The sequence below is a fragment of the Genypterus blacodes genome, unplaced genomic scaffold, assembly GCF_046128005.1.
Source record: "Genypterus blacodes isolate CSIRO-AG114 ecotype Tasmania unplaced genomic scaffold, CSIRO-AGI_Gbla_v1 ptg000064l_1, whole genome shotgun sequence".
In the NCBI taxonomy this organism is placed as follows: Eukaryota; Metazoa; Chordata; class Actinopteri; order Ophidiiformes; family Ophidiidae; genus Genypterus; species Genypterus blacodes.
The window spans coordinates 1,062,664-1,087,095 of NW_027466876.1; the positions used below are offsets into that span (position 1 = coordinate 1,062,664).

The 24,432-nt window shown below is 41.6% G+C and overlaps 1 protein-coding gene and 2 non-coding genes across 3 annotated transcripts; 2 read left to right on the top strand and 1 right to left on the bottom strand.

Moving 5' to 3' along the window:
• On the bottom strand, positions 1–24,195 carry cfap61 (cilia and flagella associated protein 61). Its single transcript, XM_076155084.1, has 25 exons — positions 24,122–24,195; positions 23,834–23,987; positions 21,646–21,796; positions 21,317–21,393; positions 21,115–21,182; positions 20,780–20,900; positions 20,543–20,672; positions 19,133–19,297; positions 18,932–19,014; positions 18,266–18,305; positions 17,933–18,072; positions 17,555–17,678; positions 16,543–16,620; positions 15,841–16,047; positions 15,146–15,274; positions 11,874–12,001; positions 8,011–8,103; positions 7,300–7,468; positions 6,522–6,699; positions 4,274–4,566; positions 3,685–4,012; positions 2,762–2,856; positions 2,466–2,671; positions 751–847; positions 1–644 (listed from the first exon to the last, which is right to left on the bottom strand). Exons 2-25 carry the CDS (start codon positions 23,974–23,976, stop codon positions 453–455), a joined length of 3,435 nt encoding a protein of 1,144 aa, XP_076011199.1. The 5' UTR covers positions 23,977–23,987; positions 24,122–24,195; the 3' UTR covers positions 1–452.
• Positions 22,659–22,730, top strand: trnag-ucc (transfer RNA glycine (anticodon UCC)). The gene has a single exon. It is a non-coding gene; the product is annotated as a tRNA-Gly (tRNA).
• Positions 23,095–23,166, top strand: trnag-ucc (transfer RNA glycine (anticodon UCC)). Its single transcript has one exon. It is a non-coding gene; the product is annotated as a tRNA-Gly (tRNA).
• Positions 24,196–24,432: the final 237 nt, after the last annotated feature.

Below are 24,432 nucleotides of genomic sequence, written 5' to 3' on the forward strand. Positions count from 1 at the left end.
TTCTCAACACGCACTTAAAGTAAAGGTTGGGACATATTGTAATAAATTGATTTCTGCTATGTGAAAGTTTTTGCATCAAACACTAGTTAAGGTCCCTGTGGTGTTTCTGGCCGCTAGAGGTGCTATAGAGCAATGTGTTGAAAGTCTTGCTTATATGAACAGCAAAGATTAATGTAAAATATAAATCTGCATTCTGTTATTAATCTTTTATTCTGTGAGGGTTTAAAGAATTCAGAAAATAAGAATTTATTACAAACTTTTTAAAATTTTTTTGGGACTTTCTTAAACTAGAAACATCTCAAATTATTTAAATATGATAATTAATCAAACTGCTGTTTATCCAAAAGGCTCTATTAACATTTCTGCTCTAAATGCCCACTTCTGATTCACACAGTTTAGATTGAAACAACCCACCTGCACAGACAGAACCAAAGAGCCTGGGGGTGTGTCGATCACAGCTGCCCCGAACGGGCGAACATGGGCAGCAGGTTCTTGTTGTAGGTCAGATAGTTCACTGTGCTGCTCGTCAGCACCCCCTGTCCACCGTTCTGCTCAAACATCTCCTGCAGGAAGGCGGCTGGATCGTTCACATTCAGCTTCCCCTCCACGAGCTGAAGGATCACCTGCTGTATGGACTCACCATCCTGCAGGGACACCAAGAGACAAGACTCAACGAAAGCAGGAGGAAAGAGAAATAAAGACATGGATGATTGATGTGTTTAATGATGAACGTTCAGAAAATAAACAAACCTGTAGTTGAGTTGCTGTGAAGATCTGCTGAAGCTCCTGTTGGAAGTCAGGGAAGCGGTCGTGATAAACGGCCATGAGCCATCTCTGTCTGAAGAAGCTGCAAGACACAAAGTCCTTCATCATCTCCACAGGGCCGTTTAAGGAAACGGGACCAATTTGCTTCTGAAATTATGGTTCTTTAAGCCGATGTCCTCTGGGTCCAGGACTGCAGCCATAATTAGACTGAAATCAGCATAAATCTTAGCGACAGATCTCGATTATATGGATGTAAATGGTTTTACTGAGGCATTTTAATCAAAGTAAGCAAATCACTGCATGCATTTCCTCACCTGACAGACTCTCATACTCTTTATTACAACACATCATATTAATGCTATCCGTGTTTACATTGTTTGCAGGTAAACATAGAGACTGACACTAACCATTTTAATGTTTTCAAACCGGAAAGTAGAAAGTATACCAGAGCAGAAAAGTCAAAGCATGTTCTAAGCATATATTAATTTCCTTATAGAGGTCTATGGAGGGGACTGTCTTATTGACTAATAAAGGACCAGTATTGGAAAACCCTCCCAGGAATTCTGTAACCAAACACAAGAAAGACTAAACACACACACACACACACACACACACACACACACACACACACACACAAGCTCCACTAATTGTGGTCGTTGAATAACCCCAACCGCAGCCCCGGTCAATCAATTATTTTAACGGTTGATGATGCTCAGTCAGCTCTAACAATGACTTTAAGAGTCAGCTCATTCAGCAGCATGACAGGGCTCGGTGAGGTATCCACATTCAATAAGTGCTGTTCAGACCCCGGTGACCACTGCAGGGTGGCTCGCCCTTTGTCTGCTCCTCCCCGAGCAGAAAGACAGATTGGGGAGCTGCATAAACAGATTAGGAGCCGGGGGACAATAGCCGTCCATGTCTGGGGTCATTTGTGTTGAAACCTCAGAAGCAGGTCACCCGCTATTTCAAAAAACACACGCCCCAAAGTCACACCAGCGAACACACAAGACAGTGTGTGGACAAAAGCTACTTTGCACGCCTAAATGCTTCTCGCCTGTTTAGTCCTGCTGTCTGTGTTATTTTGATACACGTGGTGATCAATCCGTGTGGGAATCTGCAAATGTGATATTTGGAGGAAATGTGAATCCTGTCTGGGAATATTACAGTGGAATGTTTAGAATGAGTCAGCAAAAACTAGGGTTATTTAATCCATCTTCCCAAATTATGTATGATTAACTCAAGTCATTAAGAAGCCAAGATTAGAATGAGAAAATGTTGACAAATTACAAAGAACATCCATCTGTAAAGCCTCTGTTCTGGCATTCAAATATGGTTTGTTCCAAATTTGGTGAAAACGACACAAATATGACTCAGGTCGAAACAAAATACCTTAAAATGACATCTGTTGTTGACTAAATAAAACCCTGGATGCTTCACTGCTCTTCTTTTTTAAAAGACAAATAAAAGATTGTGAATTTGAGTAATATAGTGGGAAAATTCTGGTGGAAATTGGGTGCAAAAATAGGAGGTGCATCTTCATTGTGTTTTGTTAGCTCTTAGGAAGTTTTCTCTTCCGTTGTTTAGTGTAAATTTCTGAAAACAAAATCTATACAGAAATGAGTTTAAACCAAATTGCTCCTTAAAACACACAATCTGTTGAATGTGGATTTCTTTTGTGTTGCTGTGACACGGTGTCCCACCTGTACAGGTTGTGTATGAGGCCCTGGTCGTGCTGGCAGGACAGCTGGCCTAGCAGCTGTTGGTGTTTGCCATACAGACTTAGGTAATTGGAGACGGGGATGGGCTTCAGTGAGAGGCAGGTGAAAGTCTCCACCGTCTCGTAGCAGTCAAGACGTAACCAGAAGTAATTCCCCGTCTCCACTTGTCCCGTCACAATCTCTTTGCCCTGATTGTAAAGACACGAGACAAGAAGGTAAACTCTGTGCCGTTTGGAAACTTGAAGCACAAAGCAAACGATGACACAAAGACATTGGACAGTGAAGCTTACATGTTGAACTGAAGAGGCCGATTGGTCCGTTGCAGACGGCTTTGCAACGTGCAGGTATTGATAACCTCCAGGCAGCTTCCCGCCTGAGGAGGGAAGGAAAACAACATGAAGGTCAGATTGGATATGACAAACTCTTCTTACAGACCTTCAGCAAGTACAGAGATTCACTTTATAACACACAGAAATCCGTGAGCAACAAGGTATGATTGTGAAATGATTGAAGAATTTCTATTGATGGACAATCTGCCCTTCGTGTGTTGATGCTCATAGCAGATATATAACACACTGTTTTCATATTGTGTTTACAAGCATTACTGATGTGAACACACCTTTAACACTGCCATGGACAATCTAAAATTCAAAAGACGCCGCTCTCCAAACAAAATAATACCAACAGAAATGTGCAGTGGAAAATAAACGCGGGACAAAATCGCCTCTAGACTAATAAGCTTTACATTGTTCCAAAGGAAAGCTTGATCAATGGCCTCAGATACAAGGCTGAACATTCAAATCCCTCTGAAAAGTTCAGTTGTATTTCCTGTGCGAGAGGAGCGGAGCAGAGAGTGGTTATTTTGTTTATGTGACCCGTGGAGTGGGCTTGGTTACGCTGTGAATACTCAGGAACACAATACAGCTTTGTTACAGCCGGGATGAGTGTCAGCCACAACAACATGGGCAGGGGCTGCATAGTGAAAGATTGGAAAATATTCCATGAAAGCATCATGAAAAAATGTCTGCACTGTAAATTCTCGTGGATAGAAACAAACAAAAAATGCAGATGGACTGAAAAACAAACAGCGGAACAACAAATGTATTGTTCTTGTGTCCTCATCAACCACGAGGGAGACAATTCGTTTTAACCTGACCTTAGCCAGACTTCTACTTTTATCAATCAAGAATAGGAATCAAACCTTGAATCTTGGCTTGTTTGTAAATTGGGATGACACAATCCATGTCGGACGGAGGCTCGACGCAGAGTTCTAGCGTGGGGTCAAAGAGGGGCAGCAACCTGGCCGCGAGGCCTTGGCCCACCTCCCTGGAGTTGAAGTTAGAGTGGGTCCACTCATCAGTGTGGTAGCGAGCAGAGAATTTGGTGAGAGGCCCGGCACCATAAATGGCAGGATCGGTGGTTTGGAAAAAGTTTTCTATCACTAGATTACCACTGAACACCAGAAAGGAGGTGTTAATGCTCCTGAAGGCATCGTAGTCGATTCCTTTATTGGAGAGGTTGATGAATACCTTAAAGAAAGAGAAAGTCAAATCAAAGTATTTTTGTAATTTCTTGATCACTTTATATGTGGAATTTGGTGTTTATCAATAGTGAAGATGTACAACCCCAGGAACAGGAAATGAGCCAACAACTGGACTCCACTAAGCAGGGACAGGATAATATAACATGCCTCTGTTTTACACTCAAATGAAAGTAAAAGCACATAACCAAGCCTGTAGTGACTCATAAAGTCAACAGAACCTAGCAGCAGAGTTTGAGGTCAGACTTACACCACACTGCAGATGGAGGGGCTCGCCATCAGTCGTGAAAGACACCGACGTGAGTGGATCTGGATCTTCTCCATTGTTCATTCGAGCCAGCAAGCAGCTGCGATGAACCTGGACTTCGGCTTTGGTCAAGGCCTCCACCACAGCCTTCTCCACGGCGGGGTCGCTGAAACAGGAGAAGGCCGGCTCGCAAGGAGGGAGGGCCAGATGGAGACGAGGTCCCCGGATGCCGAGGCCGAGCAAAGTCTCCACGGTGGTGTACACATCGATGCTGTTCCCATAAATGACGGCGTTATCTAGACACACAAAGAAGCGGTAAACACCACGGTCAGCTAAACCTGCACAGTTGACATTTGAGTTAAGATAAAGACCCAGATAGAAAATACAAATTGCCAGTAGGTGTGGAAGGGGAGTGTGCTTAAGCTGTGTGTCTCTCTGAGTTACATGTTTAGTATAATGATTTCCATGAATTAATAGTCCAAGTCCTGCGTTGTATTGGCAAAAAAAGGTGTCAGGTACGGAGGTAGGTGGAGGTATGAGCTATGTGACCACTCTCATTTCTGCATTGAAAAGCATTGAGATAACATTTCAATATTGGTGGGAGTATTTTGCTGAGAGGATTGGTTTCCTCATGATCACTGTTCATATAACTGTAGTTTTGAGTGGGTCATCTAATTAAAGTGTAAATGCAAAGGGCTGTATAGCTTCCAGTAATAGAGACCCTGAAGTATTACATGATAAATAAAATGCTACATCGTTTTAAATGGCAGCTCTTTTATTGCCTAAGAGAGGTTTACTGTGAATTCTGTTCTCTATTCAATGGAAGCATCTCCACATGAACATCGCTATTCCGGTCTGCTCAGCTTACCAAATGGCCTTGGGAATTGATGGGATAAAGCTCCCTGTGTTTGTTTGTACAAAAGAGCCCTCAAATTCCTGAACCGTGAACTATGCAGTCCACATATGGATGGAAATGAAACAATATATGGATGGAAACTGGCCAAAATTCAAAAAGAGTGATTTCCTGAGAGATTCTGTCCTTTGCCAAAGGGCCAGGAAAGGTCTTTGTGATGACAATGAGCTTCAACACATAGAGAAATGTTGCTTTTGTTGTCCCAAACCAACTATGACTTCTTCTCATACTGATAAATAGTAAACTCTAAAAATGACATCTCTCAACAGCTAAGCAGGAAATGTCTATAAGAGGTTGAAATAGAAGTAAAATATAAAATAAAACAAGAAAAAACAAAGATTGCTTGGATTTGGAAATTTTGGATAATTTAAAAAAAGATAAAGAAAATGATGTACTTGATTTCAGAAAATTCTTCTGTGAGTCATTCACACTCTCCACGACAAAAGTGGTGAAGAGCCATTTGATTACAGGTTGGAAAGTCCAGACCCAACATTTACTCCACCATGTACAATCAACCAAATCCCGACATGTCGCTCACAAATGCATGATTTGCACTGTATATTTTCCTTCTCTCCTCTCTCTACCCACAGCTATTCAGTTTTCCTGCTATTTGCTGGGACTCGCTGCATGTCTCTGTCCATGGTGCTGAAAGAGGAGAACGCTGCTGCTGTTTGTGAGTCTTTCAAGGCCACGAGCACAAAAAAGCGTCGCTGTCATCTGTAATTATGACCTCCTCTGCTCACTTCTTCAGGCTTACACTTTTAATTAGTCATAGAACTATGTACAAAAAATATTTACTACCGTATTTTGCGTTTCATTTGTTTTGAATCTCTCTAATGATGCAGCACGAGACCTATAGCAGTGAATTAAACCGCTCTGCTTGATTGTAATGTTAAAAAATGTCTTTCACGTTCTATTTCCATTGGCCCATTCTGTTGTTATTGAAATATGGAATAAACACGGTATCCACTTTAATCTGTCATTGCAATTTGCATGAATTAATGGTTTCTTTTTATGACTGGGATCTGCTAATTAGTATTTATAATAGCCTCACTTTAGATCACTGCACAATTCCTTCAGAGAGCAGATTAATTTTGCGTAATGACACTGTGTATGTTTTTTCTCTGTTCTGAAGAGCCCGGCTCTCAGAAACTGATACGATCCTAGAAAATGGATGGAAGAGGGCCGACCCGATTCACAGAGATGAAAGATTTTTCTGTGGCTAATGAGGTGCTAATTATACCGGAGCACTACGGTGCAGACAGTCTGAATAATGACATACGATTATGGATTAATTTTGGGGGGCGATGTGTGTCCATGAGGAAGGTGTTGTCGTACCCTCCAGCTCCACAAAGTTGGCACTCAGCCAGCGGCGAGCAGCCACACAGTCATACGGGTCGTTGAGGGTGAGGAGGTTAGACGGTACAACGCCATCATATATGCCAGACTGGGATTCAGGCTGCAGGGTGCTGTTTGTGATAGGCTGGCTCAAATCCACACCCGAGGGACAAGGAACCTACAGAAAGACATAGAATAAGCATGAGACCAAAGATTACAAACAAAAGCAGAGATAAATAAAGCTTAACATTTAATACTGTAAACAAAACCAGCTCAAATATTTCCTCACTAATAAGTCATTATGTACTGAAAAATAGTTTGTTTTCAATTGAAACCAATTCCACCAAAGTAATATAAGTGAGAAACATTGTAGTGAAATTAATAACATTGTATCCTTCTTCTTTTCTTAAAATTCCTCATTTAGTCTCTGTATCTGATGTATTCAACCTCTACTTGCTCAGAAATATTCATTCATTCAATAAAAAGTAATCGATGGCATTTTGACCAAAGATCAATTGCTGAAGTCATCTATGATGTCATACATACGACTGGAAATTCACTTTTTTTGAACAAATTGTAGCTTTAATTCATTGTTTTATGCTCTGGGAAAATTAAAATGGCAATTTCTCATTATTTGATTTAATATACCAAACAATAAATATTCAGTGGTTAAATATTTAGTCTCAATTCTCTTTCTGGATTCTAGCTGTAATATGAAACTATGTGGTGTGGTTGATAAAAAGCACAAAGGGTCAAAGTCATCAGCACTTTGTCTCACCTGGTACTGCTGGCCTGTACACAGGATGAGGTGATCGTAGGAAACCTTTCTACCATCAGACACCAGCACGTATTTGGCCTCCCTGTTGATGGCCACCATCTTTCCAGTGACCATGTTGACACAGCAGTGCAGAGGGATGTGAGCCAGCTCTCTGCTGCTGTACGTGTAGCTGCAGGAAGAAAGAGCAGTTTGACACGAAGATGTAGAAACTGAACAGATGCTGGAAGTGTTTACTAGTATTTTACTCAGGACTTTTACCTACAGTGTTTGATTGATAAGTTATGATCTGCCAGGAAGAGGGTAGCGCTGTAATATGTCTGTGGAATTATGATATTGTTTTCCCTGTATTGAGCTCTGTACTTCTAAGTTCAGCTCAGTTCCAGAGGTATTCAAGGCTGGATTAGTTGTACAAGATGGACAAACCAGACCAATATTATTAGGTACGTGCAGACATTTGTGAGCTTTGAACTAGTTCAGCACCCTTACTCACCTGATTTGGCCTCTCTGACTTCCCAACAATACTTTAAATGGAACATTTTGGCCTCGGGTGAAGACATCTTAGCAGCATGCAGAGAACTTTTTGAAGCCGGGATAAAGTGTGTTGAATTGAAAACAGATCCTTGGCCAGGCTCAGAACTTACCAATCAAGCCTTTTAAGATGCCAAAACACATTATTCTTCCTTCATGTCTCATTTTGTTAAATTCGCTCACTTTGAGGACAGAAATCCAATGTTATCATGATCGTAGTTGCCTGGGAAACCATGGGTTGAGATGAGGGTCAGGTTGTTGAATCTCAGGTGAGGGCTGCGAGAGAACAAACAAGGCTGAAAAAGCACAAATACTTATCGACAGAACACAGAGTAAACCCGGTGAAGAGAGGAACATTTTTCAAGGGATGAAGAAATTTAATGGCTCCAATAATTATGGTCTCCATTCAGAGGTTGTGTAGCAGAATTTGAAAGCCGGGCTGCTCTAGGTGCTGTCAAAAGAGATTATTAAGAAGTAAAGAATGAACAGAAATCTCTCCTTTTTGCAGCCTGGGTCTTAATCTAATACCAGGAATGTTTGTAACATATCTGAACATTGACCTTTGGCCCCTTAATAATAATTGCTGATAGTTTAGTAACCGGACCATTAAAGTGGAAGACAATCTGGGCAGAATTGGACGTGGCCTGCTGTTATAGATTCTAGACGCTGTGAAACCTCTTGAGGTAACAGCTAACAAAGAAAAACATTCAATCAATTTGAGAGTGAGGCCAGGTTAGAATCTTACATTTGGCTTACGTTTGTGGTGGGGCAACGTTTAAATTTGGAACACAATGCTGCATTCAAGTGCTCATCTGAAGCTGGTATAGACTGTACCTAATGATGAAGTGGTACATTTGACTTAAGTGTGTTCAAGTGCTTTCTGGATTTTTGGACAATTTCAAAAGATATATTCATTTATTTATTTGTAACTATAACAAATTACAATGGTCCAAAAGTGAAACAAGGAATAAACAACATTCACAACTGAAAGATATTTGACTAGTTAACTGTTTATACATGAAGAAATATAGACAAGGAGCTACTGAATATCGTGATTCCTGTGTAGCTTCAAGAATCCTGGGTTTACGACTTGAAAATACGACTTTGATTGCAATTTTCACATTAAATAGGTTTACTGCAATTTCCCATGCCACTAAGTTAGAAATTGTGAGGGAGGCAACTTACAAAACGTGTGTGTGAGGCCAAACAGTACACAGACTAAACACCCAGTCCTCTGAGCGGTGTGAAATCTCCTGCAGTGGATGCTGATGTAATTGTTGGTCCCCCCCTCCCACCCCTGTGTGTGTGTGTTTTACTGTCAGCAGTATAAAACGTCTCTTGTGATGCAAATGGCCTCTTTTGTTGTGCGCTAAAGGACATTACATTAGTGATAACGGCAGCCACAGCTCGTATATTTGGTGAATAGTGGGAGGATGCATCTTATCACACAGAGCTCCGTTCCTATCTCATCTTCTTACTGAATGAACGCCCGTCGGCTCAGATCAGCTAATACAAACACATTCTGCACCACCAGATGCTGGGAAATGATCCTCTGCTTTCGGTGACAGCTTATTTTTAGGATTGACTCATCACTCAGACGAGAAATAAGAGGAGAAAACCTGCTACACATGCAGATTCTGACGTTTTAAAGTATGTCACTCTTTACCCACAACCACTGCTATTTAGTCTCCAATTTGAGTGAAATAAAGGTTTTATTGTTGACAAAATAAAGGAAAACTGTAAACCGTCATTTTGACTTCAGCCAGAATTCTGTTTGGAAAGATTTTGTAGGTGGTAAACAAATGGCAAACCTTACACACACACCTTTTAATATCAGCCCGTGTGCCCTTAAATCTCTGAATCTAATGAATTTGCAGACTGCCAGACAGGCTGCCTAAATAAACCTTAAATTATTTAAACCTTTAATAATTAATGGACAGGAGTAGGAACAACATTTAGTGCTTGACTTTGGTCTGTTTGGGATCAAATATATTCATTTCAACCCAATAAATCTGTGCAATCCATTACATTTCACACTTATGTTGAAAATGAAAATCTTAATGGCTTTAAAGATATTAAATAAAGGAGTTTTGTTCTTGTATGTGAAGCTAAATTACAATGACCGCAGACACCGCAGGGTTAATTGTAGACAATGGCAGCAGGTTTTTCACAAAAATGATACTGTAGATTGTTATCCATTAAAATTTACTAAGATAAGAGTTCACAGATGAATCAATTCAAATGGAGGTTTGACTTTAACTGTACAGATCGATGTCTTTACAGAATTTGTAATATGTGATGTCCCCAAGTCATGTGATGTCTCGTTCTAGTCATTCTGGCCTCTCTCCCATTGTATAACGTTCCCTGTAGCTGTCTAAATCCCGGTAGAAGGAGTATAGAAGACACTATTGAATTAAATGAATTGGAGAAGTGGACTCATCCTCATCCCCCTTTGGAAAGGGCAATTCACCAAATCAATAATATGACCTGCTGTCGCCGTTTTTATGGTTATGGAATCCCACTGCAACACAAGTAGTCAACATGATTGCGTGCAAATCATTTACCCCAGTAGAGCCAGTATCACAATGTACGCAACACAAATGGCCTATTTGTGACATCACACATCAGGGGAAGGGAATGTTGATCACAGCTCTGGTTCTGAATGTGCAGACGTGAAGTTGGTGAGAATGGAACCGATATGTGAGATTTGAGTAGATGTTGTGTTGAGAATGGTTCCACTGTGTGTCAGATTTTGGAGAGAGGGAGAATACAGTAAGTCTAGTTTGGCTCTTAGATGTGGATTGCATGTAAGCTTTGTGCCGCCAGTGACTTGATCCTTTCCTTTAAAGAGAACATGTAAACAGCAACAATAAAAACCATCAGACAATCATTTCAGTCAAACTTTCCTTGTTAATCCGCAGCAGAAGGTGGATTTATGCCACAGCGCTGAGGCATTAAGGCCCATTATCGGTGTCTGGACATGACTAAATTACCAGGCCCTGGATTTGAAGCTGTTATCAGCCGGTGACAGACGGTCCAACACTGACCCTGCAGCCTGACCGAGGCAAGGAGAGGGCCGAGCCACCGCAGAGCTCTTTATCTGGCTGACCCCATCCCAGTCGGTAATAGAGTGGGGGATGGGGGAGGGGGGGTGGTGGTGTTAGGCTGGAGTCAGTGAGCACATGGGAGGCTGAGTCGGGGGTGGGAAGGGACGGGGTGGCCGTTTGGGCAGGGCTGATAAGGGGGCCCCAGCAGGCCGAAGCTGACCCATCACTCACCCTCTCAATGCGTCGCCGCCTCACCATTAGTTGAGCGGACACTAACTGCCTCATTAGTCAACTCATTAGTGACAGCAAACACAGATCGCTGCAGCAGATCCCTGACGAGGGAAACAGTGGAGTGGCTAATTAAAGAGGGCCAGCGCTGGCCCTACTGAATGCCAGGTCTCTGACAGCTGTGTGTGCCCGTCACAGTGCTGATGTGCCAGCCCCCGCGAGCTGTGGTGCATTCACTTGCACAAAAAAACGACATATAAAGCTCGGCTGACATCTTGCAACATTTCTAACACTCACTGTTAATGGTTTGACAGAACGGTTCACAGAAGAGACCGAGTTAATTTTCCTTGGTCGTCCAGATTTATTGTCTTGAAATCAGTTTTCTGTGCTCCAGCTCTGATTTAGATAAGTGGAACTTTGTTATCATGTCAGTCCTGTTTACAAATGTCAATGGGAAATGTGTTTTTTTTCTGTATTTGCTTAAATTGTGAACAATGACCCTGGTTGCCTGGCAGCTATCAGTTCGCTCAGGATCAGCAGCCGTGCGCTTCTGATTATTATTTGCCGGAGTAGTTACTGTAATCTCACAAAGCGAGCATGAAGGCAAACACGCAGCATGTCCGAACAGGAGTCAAGGGACGCCTCCACCGACTGGATTGTTGGAATAAATCAAGATAAAGAAATAAAAGAGACGCAGCAACCAACAATCGTACTGTATCTTAATTCAAAAGGCACAAGACGTTGGAGAACCACAATGTGAGGCAGACTCACCAGAAAGCAAGAACCTCCAGGAACGATAAACCTGTGTCTGATGCTCCTACCACCACAATCATGGCATTAACGGTGACCTTTGGCTCCAGGGTCAACTTTCTACTGAGGAGGCTGAGGGCAAACGGCGGCTGTGAGGGAGAGAGAGAGAGAGGGAGGGAGAGAGAGAGCAAGAGATTCATTCACTAATTTACTTACATAAAAATTCAAACTTATTGTGTTGTATTTCCTATAACCAAGGCAAAATCTCTCAAAGTTTACATTTTTCTTCAATTTCCTGTTGCAATTTTATCCTCATGTTGACTCAAGTGCGTATTGCCCTCATCATTAAACCTCTAAAAGCAATATATTTGAGTTTAAATGTAGTCCACATTTGGATTCTGCATTAATCAGGCACTTACTCGGCCTAAAAAGACGGCTCAGCTTTCAGACTAAAAACCTTTCAGCCAAAAATAATTGTGAAAGCGCCTTTTTTTGGAATCTTATCTTACTACCGAATGAAGCTCTTATAATAACGTTACACTGTCTAGTGCTGCATGGGAAAAGTGCAAAGTTACACAGCTCTTTACATACGGAAAGAGACGGAATAATGGAAATGTAAGAGGTCAAAGTTGAAGAAGAAACAGGAAATGTGCTCAGAGAGATGCTAAGATCCGCTTTTTTATTTTATTGTGGCAAGATCAGAGGTTATTGACGTGTTGCTGTCATAGCACCGCCATCAGGTCAACTGCTGCTTTCTTTTGTTTGCATGAGATTTGTAAATGCCTGGACTTACAAAACCATTTGGACCGACAGGCCTTGGTGGAGGTATGGGCTCTAGTTGTAAGTGCATGGTTGGTGAACAGATGGTGATGATGCAGACTGTGGCTGTTCAACTGAGTAGGCGCTCATCGATCAAGACACTGACCACAACCGTGTTTACTTGATTTCTTTCCCTCAAAACCGATTCAAAGAGAGGTTAAAATTGTCTGTTCGTTATTGGCAGAAGTAACAGCCACCGTGGCGGGAATCGAACCTGTGACCTGACAGTTAACGGACAGCTTTTCAAAACAATTAAAAGAAATTCCCATAGGAATTAAGAGAGCACAACGGTCTAATTTCCCTCCACCGCCTACCATCTCTGGTCCACTCTGAGATCTCATTCGGCTAATTGCTCCTTCATCATCCATAATTAGGTAGATTGGGCCCACAATGCATCTTGTTGGATGGAAAACTGCATCACACAAAAAGGGGGAAACCCGAGGGTGGAATTAACCTTTGTGTAATATTCGAATGATTTCCATGAGGGCCTACATACCCGACATCTGTCACACACTACAACCACGTTCCACTCAGGGTTTTCCATTATATTAGAAAAGGAGCCGACACATTATAACTCAGACACTCACATGGCAACAAACCAACAAACCTTTTACCTCTTTCTTCCGCTACAATCCGTAATTATTTACAAAATAATGCATATTTTTTATTTGTTATACTTGTTGTTGATTCCGTGTTTATCTTTTGAAGCCACAGATAATAAATCTCATTTGATTCTGGAAAATTCTTTCACACGATTATTACTACTTTTACTCCTTCTTCTTTGCTGATTGGACATCATTCTGAATTCTAGAATTGATAAATAAATAATAAATGAAGTGAAGAATCAAACATTGAAATATTATCAAATTCTCAAATCTCGAAAAGGAAATTCCAGAAATTCTTAATTACAGAAATGTTTTGTATGTGATCACCACCTGACACACTTTTAACAACAACAACAGAAACTATATTAGCCAAAGGATTTCCCCCTGCAACTTAAATTGCTTAAAGTAATCAACATGAAATCTATTTTTGTGCTATTTTGCTAGGAACAGTTCGACCACATAATGTATGTGCCGCTGCTGCTAGGTTACAGCAGCAAACAGATGTATTTACATAGAATGTGTTTGATTATGACGTTAGAAAACTCATCCATTAAAACACTTCTAAACAATATTTCCAAAATAATCAAATCAACTCATTAACAATTGTTGTTTCTGAATGTTGTTTTTTAACCTTTATTTGTCATTTTGACATTTATCTCTAAGAAAACAAGCCTGGTTATTGTTTTAAATGTATCAAACCTACATTAAATGCCAGCTTGCCTGCATCTGAATAATATGTAATTTAAACAGATGAGTGTGTGTGTGTGTGTGTGTGTGTGTGGTGTGGAGCAGGTGCGGCGGTCCTTATCATCCTGGTGATGCCTCACCTTTCCTAAACACAATGGCCATGGCCCGGTGTAATATGATCCTGTATTGACAGAGAGGGAACAGGTGCTTTAAATTTGATTAATGTGCCAGCGCTCAGGCTCAGGCCTCCATCAGAAGGCTGACACAAAGCTCAGAGGAGCGCTCTTATCTCCATGCTGCTCGGGAAATCACGGTTGCTGTGTTACCAAAGAGTAAAGGGCGGGGCTAAATGTGATGGAGTGAAATGGACATGCGAGTGTACACGGTGACGCCTCGGGTCAAAAGAGCACTGCTTGCATGTGGTAAATATTTGACGTACCTGGCATAAAAATAACTACGAGCACGATGAAAATAAGCATATACCGCATTACACAAGTCATCCAGGCTAAAGCGCTATCAGTAAAATGTACTCAAGTATCCAAAGTAAAGCCAACTTAACCTTTATTGTTCTAAATTGAAATATAGTTTTCATAGTTCTGTTTTATGATATATAGTTTAGAGCCGTCCCTTAACGTTCGGTAGGGCAACATTAGTACTTGAGTCGAAAATTACTAAAACAAGTTTCCTTTCTTGTAGACAAAGTAGCTTGACCCTCAAAATGGCAACAGAAGAATGTAATCAACACTGTGCAACAGCCTCTGTCGCTCTGAGTTCCTGTTAAAGAGTGAAGCACTAAAGCAAGAAGAAGAAGCCCAAGCAATGAACAACACATGTGAGTCGTCTAAACTATTGCAGTTATGTAAAGAGCTACTGCAATTTTGTTTTTGATGACAACTACCTAGGAACTAAAATGTCTAGAAAGAGCTGTAGTTAAATCTATATTATTTCCTTTCAGATATATGATGGCAGAAAAACATTTAGTACTGTGCCTGTGTTCCACAGCTTCCTCTGCTGGATTTTCCTGAAACTCAAACCCTTTCTCTTTTGAAGCAGCACCCTCTAGTGGTCAAATTCATGCTCCTGCTTGGTTCCCTCCCACCCTCTCTGAGCAGCCAGCAGCTTTCAGCTCATCTGCATTCTCTGGCAGGCTGCACCCTGTCAGCCAGCTGCCACTGAGCCCACCTGCTCCTTGGTGATCTGTCTGGATGGGGCGTTGATGCCAAGCTCCTCCAGCGGGTAGATGATCTGGCGTCGTGGGCGAACAGGGACCATGCAGTCGAGGACATCAGCCAGAAGGTGGACGCAGGAATTCTTAGAGGAGAAGAGGAGAGTAGGCAGGGTGTTAGAGAGCCTGGATAGGTCGTAAAGTGTGAGTGTGTCAGGGATGGAAAGGGTTTGGCTGATGCGTCACATAAACTGGTTGTGACATCTCCAGATTCATTACTTCATCCACTTCAATATGAACAAATACAGCCAAGTCTCTCCTCTGCTGAGCTTCTCCCATTATTCTATTTGTACATCATCATCTCCCAATCTGCTCCTTGTTTGTTGGAGGTAATTAGCAGAGGAAGCAGAGGCCTCTACACAGGGACGAGATGTCTTGTAATGGTGTGGAGAGGTGGAGCTGTCGGCACTGTCAGCACCTGCTGCCCTGACCCCAGAGACAGGCAGCTTACTGGGGGGGGGGCTGCACTCTATAAAAAGTGTCCACCTTCAAGATATTTACAGAGAAATCCTTCATTTTGGTCAGTCTTCTATCACTCTGATTGCACTGCATATTTGCTGCTTGTCCTTTTGACTGATTCATCTTCTCCAACTAATGAAAATGTGTAAGACAAGTGCACAGACTAAGGGCCTGTAGGTCCCTCTGCACCCACCTTCTGGTTGTTGTACGGTGGGTAGATACGGTAGTAGATGCAGGATTTATCAGATTGCCGTAGCGTCTCTTTGAGGAAGTGTCTGGTATAGCATTGGACGGGTTGGTCAATGACAAAGTGGCACATCTGAGCATGCTCCTCATAGCGGTGATGGCTGAAGTAGATGAAATTTTCAATGTTGTAGCGGGCACGGATGTACTCGATGTCCTGAGGAAGACACAGTCAGTGGCATGCAGTCAGTTTTTCTGAACTTCCATCATTTCAATGAACTAATATCCATGAACAGTTCCATTCAGCATTGAGAGTTCAAGTGTTAATTCTCTTTTGTATATTGCAAAATAAACTGTGGTCCAAAATTGTTGTTTTGATTTTGGCTACTTGTGGCTGTTCTTGAGTGTTCTAGTGTTCTGGAAAATGTATGATCTATGATGATAAAGCTCAGTCAACCCTGAAGCAACTAGATACACAACATACTGTATATTTTTGTATAAGATGAGTCGATACATGGCCTCAGTATTGAAAGAAGAAATGATAATATGGGGTTAAATAGCCCAGGCCAGTGAAAGCAAAGGAAGAGAAATTGAAATAAGACTCAGAATCAACCCTTGTAGCAACAGACCAAATGTTATTTTTGAGAAAGAGAAATGTAAACATAATATCTTTGTTCATATAGGCAAGGGAAGTACATAAAAGTGAACATACCTGCTCATCTCGAATGATCACTATTCCCACCACCTGACTCTGGACTTCCAACACAAAAGCCTGCAGCGGTATCCCATCCTACAAAACAAGACAAGACAAAAAAAAGAAGCATGAAAAATGAAATGTGATTGTTGGATGTAAGACGAGACGAGACGAGGCCGGTGCCATGAATACACATGAAGTGGTTTGCATTCTCATTTGAGAAGTAATTATCAGTTTTGGAGCTGCAGCAGTGACAGCTGGGGTGTCAGTCAGAAAGGAAAAACCAGTTCAACTGAATTCCCTCCAATCTGTTCCTTGGCATACGTGCCATTATTTCTCCTTATTCCAAGACGATCCTGATCAGACCAGATCAGGTCACACTTTCATTTCCAGATATTGAGAATGAATATGCTGTGATCGTTAATTTTGATAAATGAAAGAGACGAGTTTTAATACTTGAACGCATGTAAATGGTAAGCTGCTTTAACTTAATCCTCTGAAGAGTAAATGTTACAAATTTACTTTAAACTGGATTTTTCATTTGCCACATAAAAAGCTGCATTGTAAAGACAGGAAGTCACATTTCAGCATCGGAAAAATCAGTGTTACTATGACAATAGTAACACTTCAAAGAAAAACAAGGCCATGAAAACGGGGAAACACAATTTGAGTGTGAGGGAACACACAACAACTAGGTGTGGAGGAATTTTCAAGCATTTTCACTTCATCAAGAAAAAATGTCCATAGTCTTGATTGAATCGAGAATAATCTCAAATTGAATTTTCTAATACAATTGAATTTTCATCTTCATAAAAAAACTCTCAAAATCTTTTCAATAAAAAAGTTAACTCTGGATGTTTATCTGTGGCAGTTAATTTATGTTTGTTTAAATTTTTATTAGTGTGAGTTTGAATTCACACAGTGGCAAATTGGAAAAATATGGATAACAGAAAATCAGAACTTTAAGGCCAGGTTAGTCTCAGTAGAGTGAAAACAAAAGAGTTTAATAGCTGATCACAGTGTAACTGACCGTGTCTTTGCAGTGATCATAGAAATAATCCAGGTCGTGTAGCAGCGACTTGTGCAGACTCCGATCCTGCACCAGTTCACAGATAGCGGGTCGGTCTGCAGACGCCGATGACCTCACCTCCACGCTCCTGCACATACAACAACAGGATTAGAGCGGCAACACAGAGGCTCCAGGCTCACGGCTTAGTCAAGAAGTTAAATCTGCGACTAGTTATGCTCACAGTAAGTTTTACAAAATTCAGATAGTTACTATAAAGACTTGAAAACACTTCAACATTTCAGTTTACAGCCGCACCACCAGAATAAGGACATGTTTTCATTTCAGAGTGTGAGGCTGCTGAAGGTATGATGCAGGCCAATCAGGTCCCTTAGGAGTCACCTGAGGAGTCCAGCGCGGTGGAAGATGTAGAGTTCACGGGGGAGGGTGCAGGTAGGACGGGGTGGGACCCTGGAGAAACTCTTCAGCAGTGGAAACTCAGGGGCCAGTGTTGGTACAGTGATGATGCAGTAGTCTTGTTCCTGAGACACACAAAACTTCCATTTACTCTACAGAATGAGTAAATAAGTGAATAGCCAACAGCATCGCCATTACAGGGACTCGAGAATATTTTTTTAATCTGTTGCGTAGACACAGTGACCTCTGACCTCAGACTATTTACTTCCTGTTAGATTCCTGAACAAAGCAAATGAAACACGCAGAGCTGATACTCACAGGGAAAAGTTGGAATACATACGGAAGAAAGTCCACTGATCTGGAAAAGAAACGGAAGGCGAAGTTAAGTGAACATATGTGTCCCTGCGACATCGGTAAGCAACGCCAAGCTAGTGATCAGTGTAGTGGAACAACTGGCTGAGCAAACTGCCCACCGCTTCCAGCGCAACTTCTCGCCTTCAGCTCACTGTCACTTTAAGCTCAGTTCTCATTAATAACGTGCTCATTCTCTGCAGGACGCCGCTCAAAGCCATATTCAGGAACAGCTGGGAAGTGAAGCGACAGCGAGAGAAACGCAGCGGGAGCCAACTAACAGTCGGTCTGAAGGACTGCTGCAGCTCTGGAGCTCTGCCACGGGATGGCTCACAAACACCAACAGCAAATATTTCAAATCATGGAATATTCTCAAGTCTGTTTTTGTGTCAGCCAAAGACTTAAATTGCATGTTACTCATTAGCCCTCCCCCTTTTTTAACGGTTTTATTATTTATTGAATTTGTTTCCCATTTGCCACCTACACGGCTGACTTGTAAAGAACAAAATGCCATTTATGAGTGTAAAGTCTGAACAACTTGATTGAACAGAGAATGACATGTTTTATTTCTATGACTTTGAGGTTAACTCTTTGGTTACAGTTTGAACATGACCTCACACTGACCTTACTTACCTCATGTCATAGTACTTGTTGATGACGAAGAACTGGATGCAAAAAGCGTTGGGATGTTCTGAAGACCTCCCTGCTTCAGTGGTCTGCAACCAAACAGAGACTTCTTACAAACAAGCAGAACAAAGAAAACTTCCTTCACACACTTCTGCACAGGTTTAGACTCAAAACCAATTATGATATTACATCTGTGAGTTCAGTTACCTGCTCTGAAGTGACGGTTTCAGTTTGTAGCGTTTCTTCTTCTGTTTGGTTCGTCTCCTGTCGCTTGCACAAACCGTCGAATCCTGTGAGCTCATAGATGTCGTGCAACAGCTTCACGTCGACGCAACCGGTGACACTCATGAAGCCGACAGTGACTCCATCAATCTGTGGAGACAACAAACACTGATGACACACACATTTACAAATGTTGCTTTGTGTCTGGCTGGTGTATTCCAGTGCTGATGCAACACTTGTCCATTTTATGAAAGATTCAAATTAAGCAGAAGAAGAAAAACTGGGTAGTTAGTTAGCAAGCATTTGTGTAAATTAATCTAGAAGTGTTCATTAGTTGTATTTGGGTTTTGGCAAAGTGATTCTGGTTTTGGATTCTCTTTGACAAATCCTTTCAGGAGATAAATAATAATAAAAAATAATCTCATTCTGAATGACATGCCCTATAGTTACATGAATACTTCAGGACATTCTTAGTTAAAAAGTGTTTTAAAGCGGCTAACCCTCTGGGGCACGCTGAACTGTTTATGCAGAACATATTCAGACAAACAACCCCAAATGCTTCATGATGTCTGGACACAATATGCTCAGTGAGAGCATGTCTTGGCCAAGTATCAGCTCTCGTCTGCCATATGCTGCCATTAACACATCACCCTGAGTTTTGGTGTGTGTGTGGGGGTTGCAGATCTGTCACCAACCGGGGTCCTGAGGGAAAACCCTTCCAGCAGGAGGTCTGACAATGAGTCACAGCATCAGCAGTGCTGCTATTACGCTTCTGCTCGGAACAATATAGAGGAAAAACTGCGATGTGTAAACTTATTAGATGATGCGATAACAATAAGTCACATTAAGGCGTGCGGTGTCAGTGTCTCCTATTGTATATGCTACCAGACAATAATGAATGTATGTAATAAATGTTTAGAATCTCCTCTTAACAGCTGCTGTGAAGATTGTTTTAATAACTAATGGATCTAAAATACAACAGCTTAGTGAAGTTTAATAATCCTCCGCAGTCTAAACTCTTTCTTGCTGCACTGTAAAATGAAAAACAAGTCTTTTTCATAGATATTGAGGCTTGTGAGAAACAGGACAGGGCAGCTCATTGCAGTAATGAAAGAAATATTCAGTGAGGAAAAATGACTCAGGTAATGGATTTCTGCTTTGGTGGACAGTGATGATGAAGTGCTGATGTGTTTTCTGTAGCTTAGATGAAAGTGATGATGTAGTTGTAATGTTTTGATAATGTTTCCTTTAATACAGTGGTGATGAATTTCCCGGAAGAACGTGATGATGTAGTTATGAGTGTAAAAAGGTCTCAGGGTTCTATTTCTATTTCTTTGTGTCTCAGTGTTCAAAATGTGTGTTAACATCATCAAAAGGTTAGAATTTGGGACCAACCTCACAAACAGCGGTGTGATTTTCCTCAGACTGTGTGGTGATGAGCTCCTCCAAGTTTGGTTGCTCAGCCACTGAATGAAGGTTTGTCTGCTCTTTGAACATGTCTGTAATGTCATCAAGGTCTTCAATCCTATTTAAACAGAAACAAATATATAATAACGTAAACACACCAGGTTTGAGGGCAATTTCCCAGCGCTTAGGCTCAGTTCTGCCTGCTAGCGTTGAGAGTTGAATCACCTGGCTGGCCGGACGTGAAGTCTTGGACTGAGTTGATATCTGTGGCAGACCAAAGCCAAACACTGTGGCTCAGCATCAGTGACACGGTCCATCGGCTCAAAGATCCCATTCAGAGCTGAATCTACACACACAAATGTAAAGATGGCCTCTGAGAAGATAGTTGTCTTTGTTATTAGACAATGAGGTCAAAAGGGCAGACTACTGGTAATGTTTTCCTTTTCTATGTATTCCTTTCTTTTGATTGAATACAAGCACCTTCCCATGAATTAAATAAGGACATCTGTATCTCACATCTTCTGACAGTGATACAAAGTAAAGTAAAGGGTATTTCTTACCTAATTCACAGACATTTGGGCTGAGGAGGCAGATGTATTCCAGCTCTGTGACAGCGTTAAAGACAGCCCTGCAAAAAGATAGAAGCAGGCATAGATAAGACATAAAACATGAACTGGTGTATGTTTCATAAAAATGTGTCAATAATATCAATATAGTGGTGTCAAAGCACTGTATATACTGTAGATCCTTATCTTTTCATACCTCATTATCTCCTTTACACTAACTGAGGCGAAGCTCGGTTCTGCCACGAAGAGATGGAGGAAGAGGGTGCTCAAAGGCTGCAGAGGAACAAGAGGGAAGGGTCAGTTCAACTTTGTTTTGCTTGAGCTAACCCTGTGGAGACTGAAGCCATCGTTTAGTTTCTTTTTTTATTGAATTGGTCTTACTTTGCCACTTTGATCGCCACAATTTTGGCTTGTTAAAATCTTAAGGATCAGCAACAAAGCTCTGGCTCACAGTAAGAAAAGTCATTATCAATCAGTTATAGATTAAATGCAGTGTTGTGTTCATTAATGAATGATAATACAGACTGTGTATTTTTCAGTGGTGAAATGTTTCTCCATGAAAGGCTCCCAGTGAGCCTGAGGCACCAAATCTCCAATAGGATGATCGAAGAAGGAAGCGTGAGCCAAGACATCGTCCTTTTCGTTGGCCAGCGTCACCGCCAGGTTGGCTTTTTCTCTGGATGTTTCACAAAAACAGAGAAGAGATAATCATGATGTCAGCGTGACACAACACACACGTTATATTCAGAGGTGCTGGTTAATTAGGCTATTTGTGAGAAGGAGGAGGAGGAGGAGGAGGAGGAGCATATTCACCACTATCATTATGATTAGTAGAAGAAGTAGCAAGTGCAGTTTCTGATAGTGGTCTCCTCTTTTACAATGTCCCACCATCAACTCACATCATGAAGTTCTTCCACTTCTTCCACAAGGCTTCCACTAGAGGGTGCTGTTAAATCATCTTTCCATCCACAAAGTTTGCGCTGGGGTTGTGTTTTTGCCAGGGTGTGTGTGTGCAAATGTTAGACAGATATTAACAGTGACTGGAATGTCTCTTCTACCTGTACTTTAAACAGTACACATACAAGTTCATTTAGGATTTAGCTGATCGGACTTCTTGCGATGCCTGCAACACATTTCAAAAATGTTGGGATAGCGTGGGAGTGGGAGAGTGGGAATGTTGAGGAATGTTCAAGAAAAACATTCCACAGGTTAACACGATGATAACTAACAGGTATTTAGGGATTTCCACATCTACAGTCCGTAAAGCATTGGACCTAAAACCATCACTGAATGCCTGTTATATTCAGCTTTCAGGCGGCACAGCAGTAGAAACGCCACGCTTCTGTGATGCATGTCACCACATGAGCTCTGGAATATGTTGGAAAACCATTGCAAGGACATGTTTTCCCCATGAAAGATAATTACACAACAACATTTCCAAAAGAAAAAAAACCTTTTTAACCCTAGAAGATGCCAGACAAAGAAGGAAGACTAGATTCTTTTCTGTGAAAAATGATGGACTGTCGTCTTGCATTAAGGCATTGGTGGTATAGTGGTAAGCATAGCTGCCTTCCAAGCAGTTGACCCGGGTTCGATTCCCAGCCAATGCAATATTTTGGCTGCACGGCAGCTCAGTGGCTTACAGGTCCTAGATTGGATTCCCTGCTAGTGGGAAGAAACACAAGCAGAATATTTTCTGTGTGCAGTTCTCCCCATTATTCCATGGGTTTCCTGCCTCTATCAAAAACACATGTATGGCAGCTTTCCCTTTAACTCCTGACAGTGCCCTGGACCAAGTTACACAATGTTTCTAACTTTAAACAACAGCTTTGCTTCTTCTTCACAATAAGTTTACTGTTTAGTTTACTTATTTGAGATCATGTGTTGTATATTTAGGCTTTCAAACCTGCATTGTTTATATCTATTCCTCTTTCCCAAAGCATTCATTCACAACAACTAAACAGGGAAGCATAAGCATTGGTGGTATAGTGGTAAGCATAGCTGCCTTCCAAGCAGTTGACCCGGGTTCGATTCCCGGCCAATGCAGAGGTTTTGGGCCCATAAAGTCCTTTGATATATTGGGCTATAGAATTTAATTTCACTTGACCTAACAGCAGACTAAGTATAACTCTCAGACCTGCCACATACAGAAATACTCTGCCAATACATTTATTATGGCTTGTATCAGGAATGGGCAGAAAGTTATAACGACTTGTACTAAACACACAAATATGGTTTCATACATTAGAATAATTTCTTCCTTCACAAAATCCCATTCAAATACATCGCACAAAGGTTCAAACATCTTTCCTGGCCTCATCAGTGACATACTCCAAAGCAGCCGTCCTAGCCATCACCCCATACACACCATAGCAAGCTCCATTGCAACTACCTGCCCAAGGATAGGAGCTGAAAGTCGATCTGGGGAGGAACCTCCAGTTCCCCTGTGCTATTCTAGTGAACGCCTTGGGACCAGATGCATGCATGTGGTCCACAGGGGGAAAGCAAATCATCCTGGTGGAGCTAATTATAACCTAGGAAGAGAGGCAGCAGAGAAGAAAGGCAGCAAAGTACCAACAGCTGGGGGAGGAGTGCCGAGACAAAGGCTGGCAGGCTTGACGTTAGCCAGTGGAGGTGGGCTGCAGAGGTTTCACCTTTCACATAATGTTTACTCTTACTTAAAATATGTCATAAAGTAAGGGAGTTCACTTACAGAAGATGAATGACATTGACTCTTCCAAAGACTGCCACAGTGGAGGGAGCGATCAGGCTGTCGATCCCCTGGGCATCAGCTGATTCACTTCTTCTCACCATCACGGTCTCCTCTTTGCCACATGATGAAGTCACAGTCCTCATCTTCTCTTGCACTGATTTAAATGGAAAACACAGTCATAATGTGAGATGTGAATGAGAATACAAACGAGGTTAACATTAGACTTTAATCACTGATGTTATAAGCAAGCCTATATATTGAAATTAATGATTATCAGTGCGTATTTACCATACGTAGTCTCTTGTGTACGTCTTGTTTCCTCTTCAGCACAGATGTGTCACTTCTTGAAACAGTGTCAGACTCTAAACAAACAATACTTAAATTAACAATAGTGATGTCATCAAATGAATGAATGGAACCACCCTAGCAACTCCATAATGACATCGTGAATGGTGTCACGGTTGACATGAATACAACCAACCTAACAACCCCTCACAATGACATCAGGAATAAAGCAAAAACATAAGTAACCCTAACCCTAACCCTGACCTCCAGAATGGATGTGATGACAAAGAAAACCTTCACAGAGGCATTGTGTA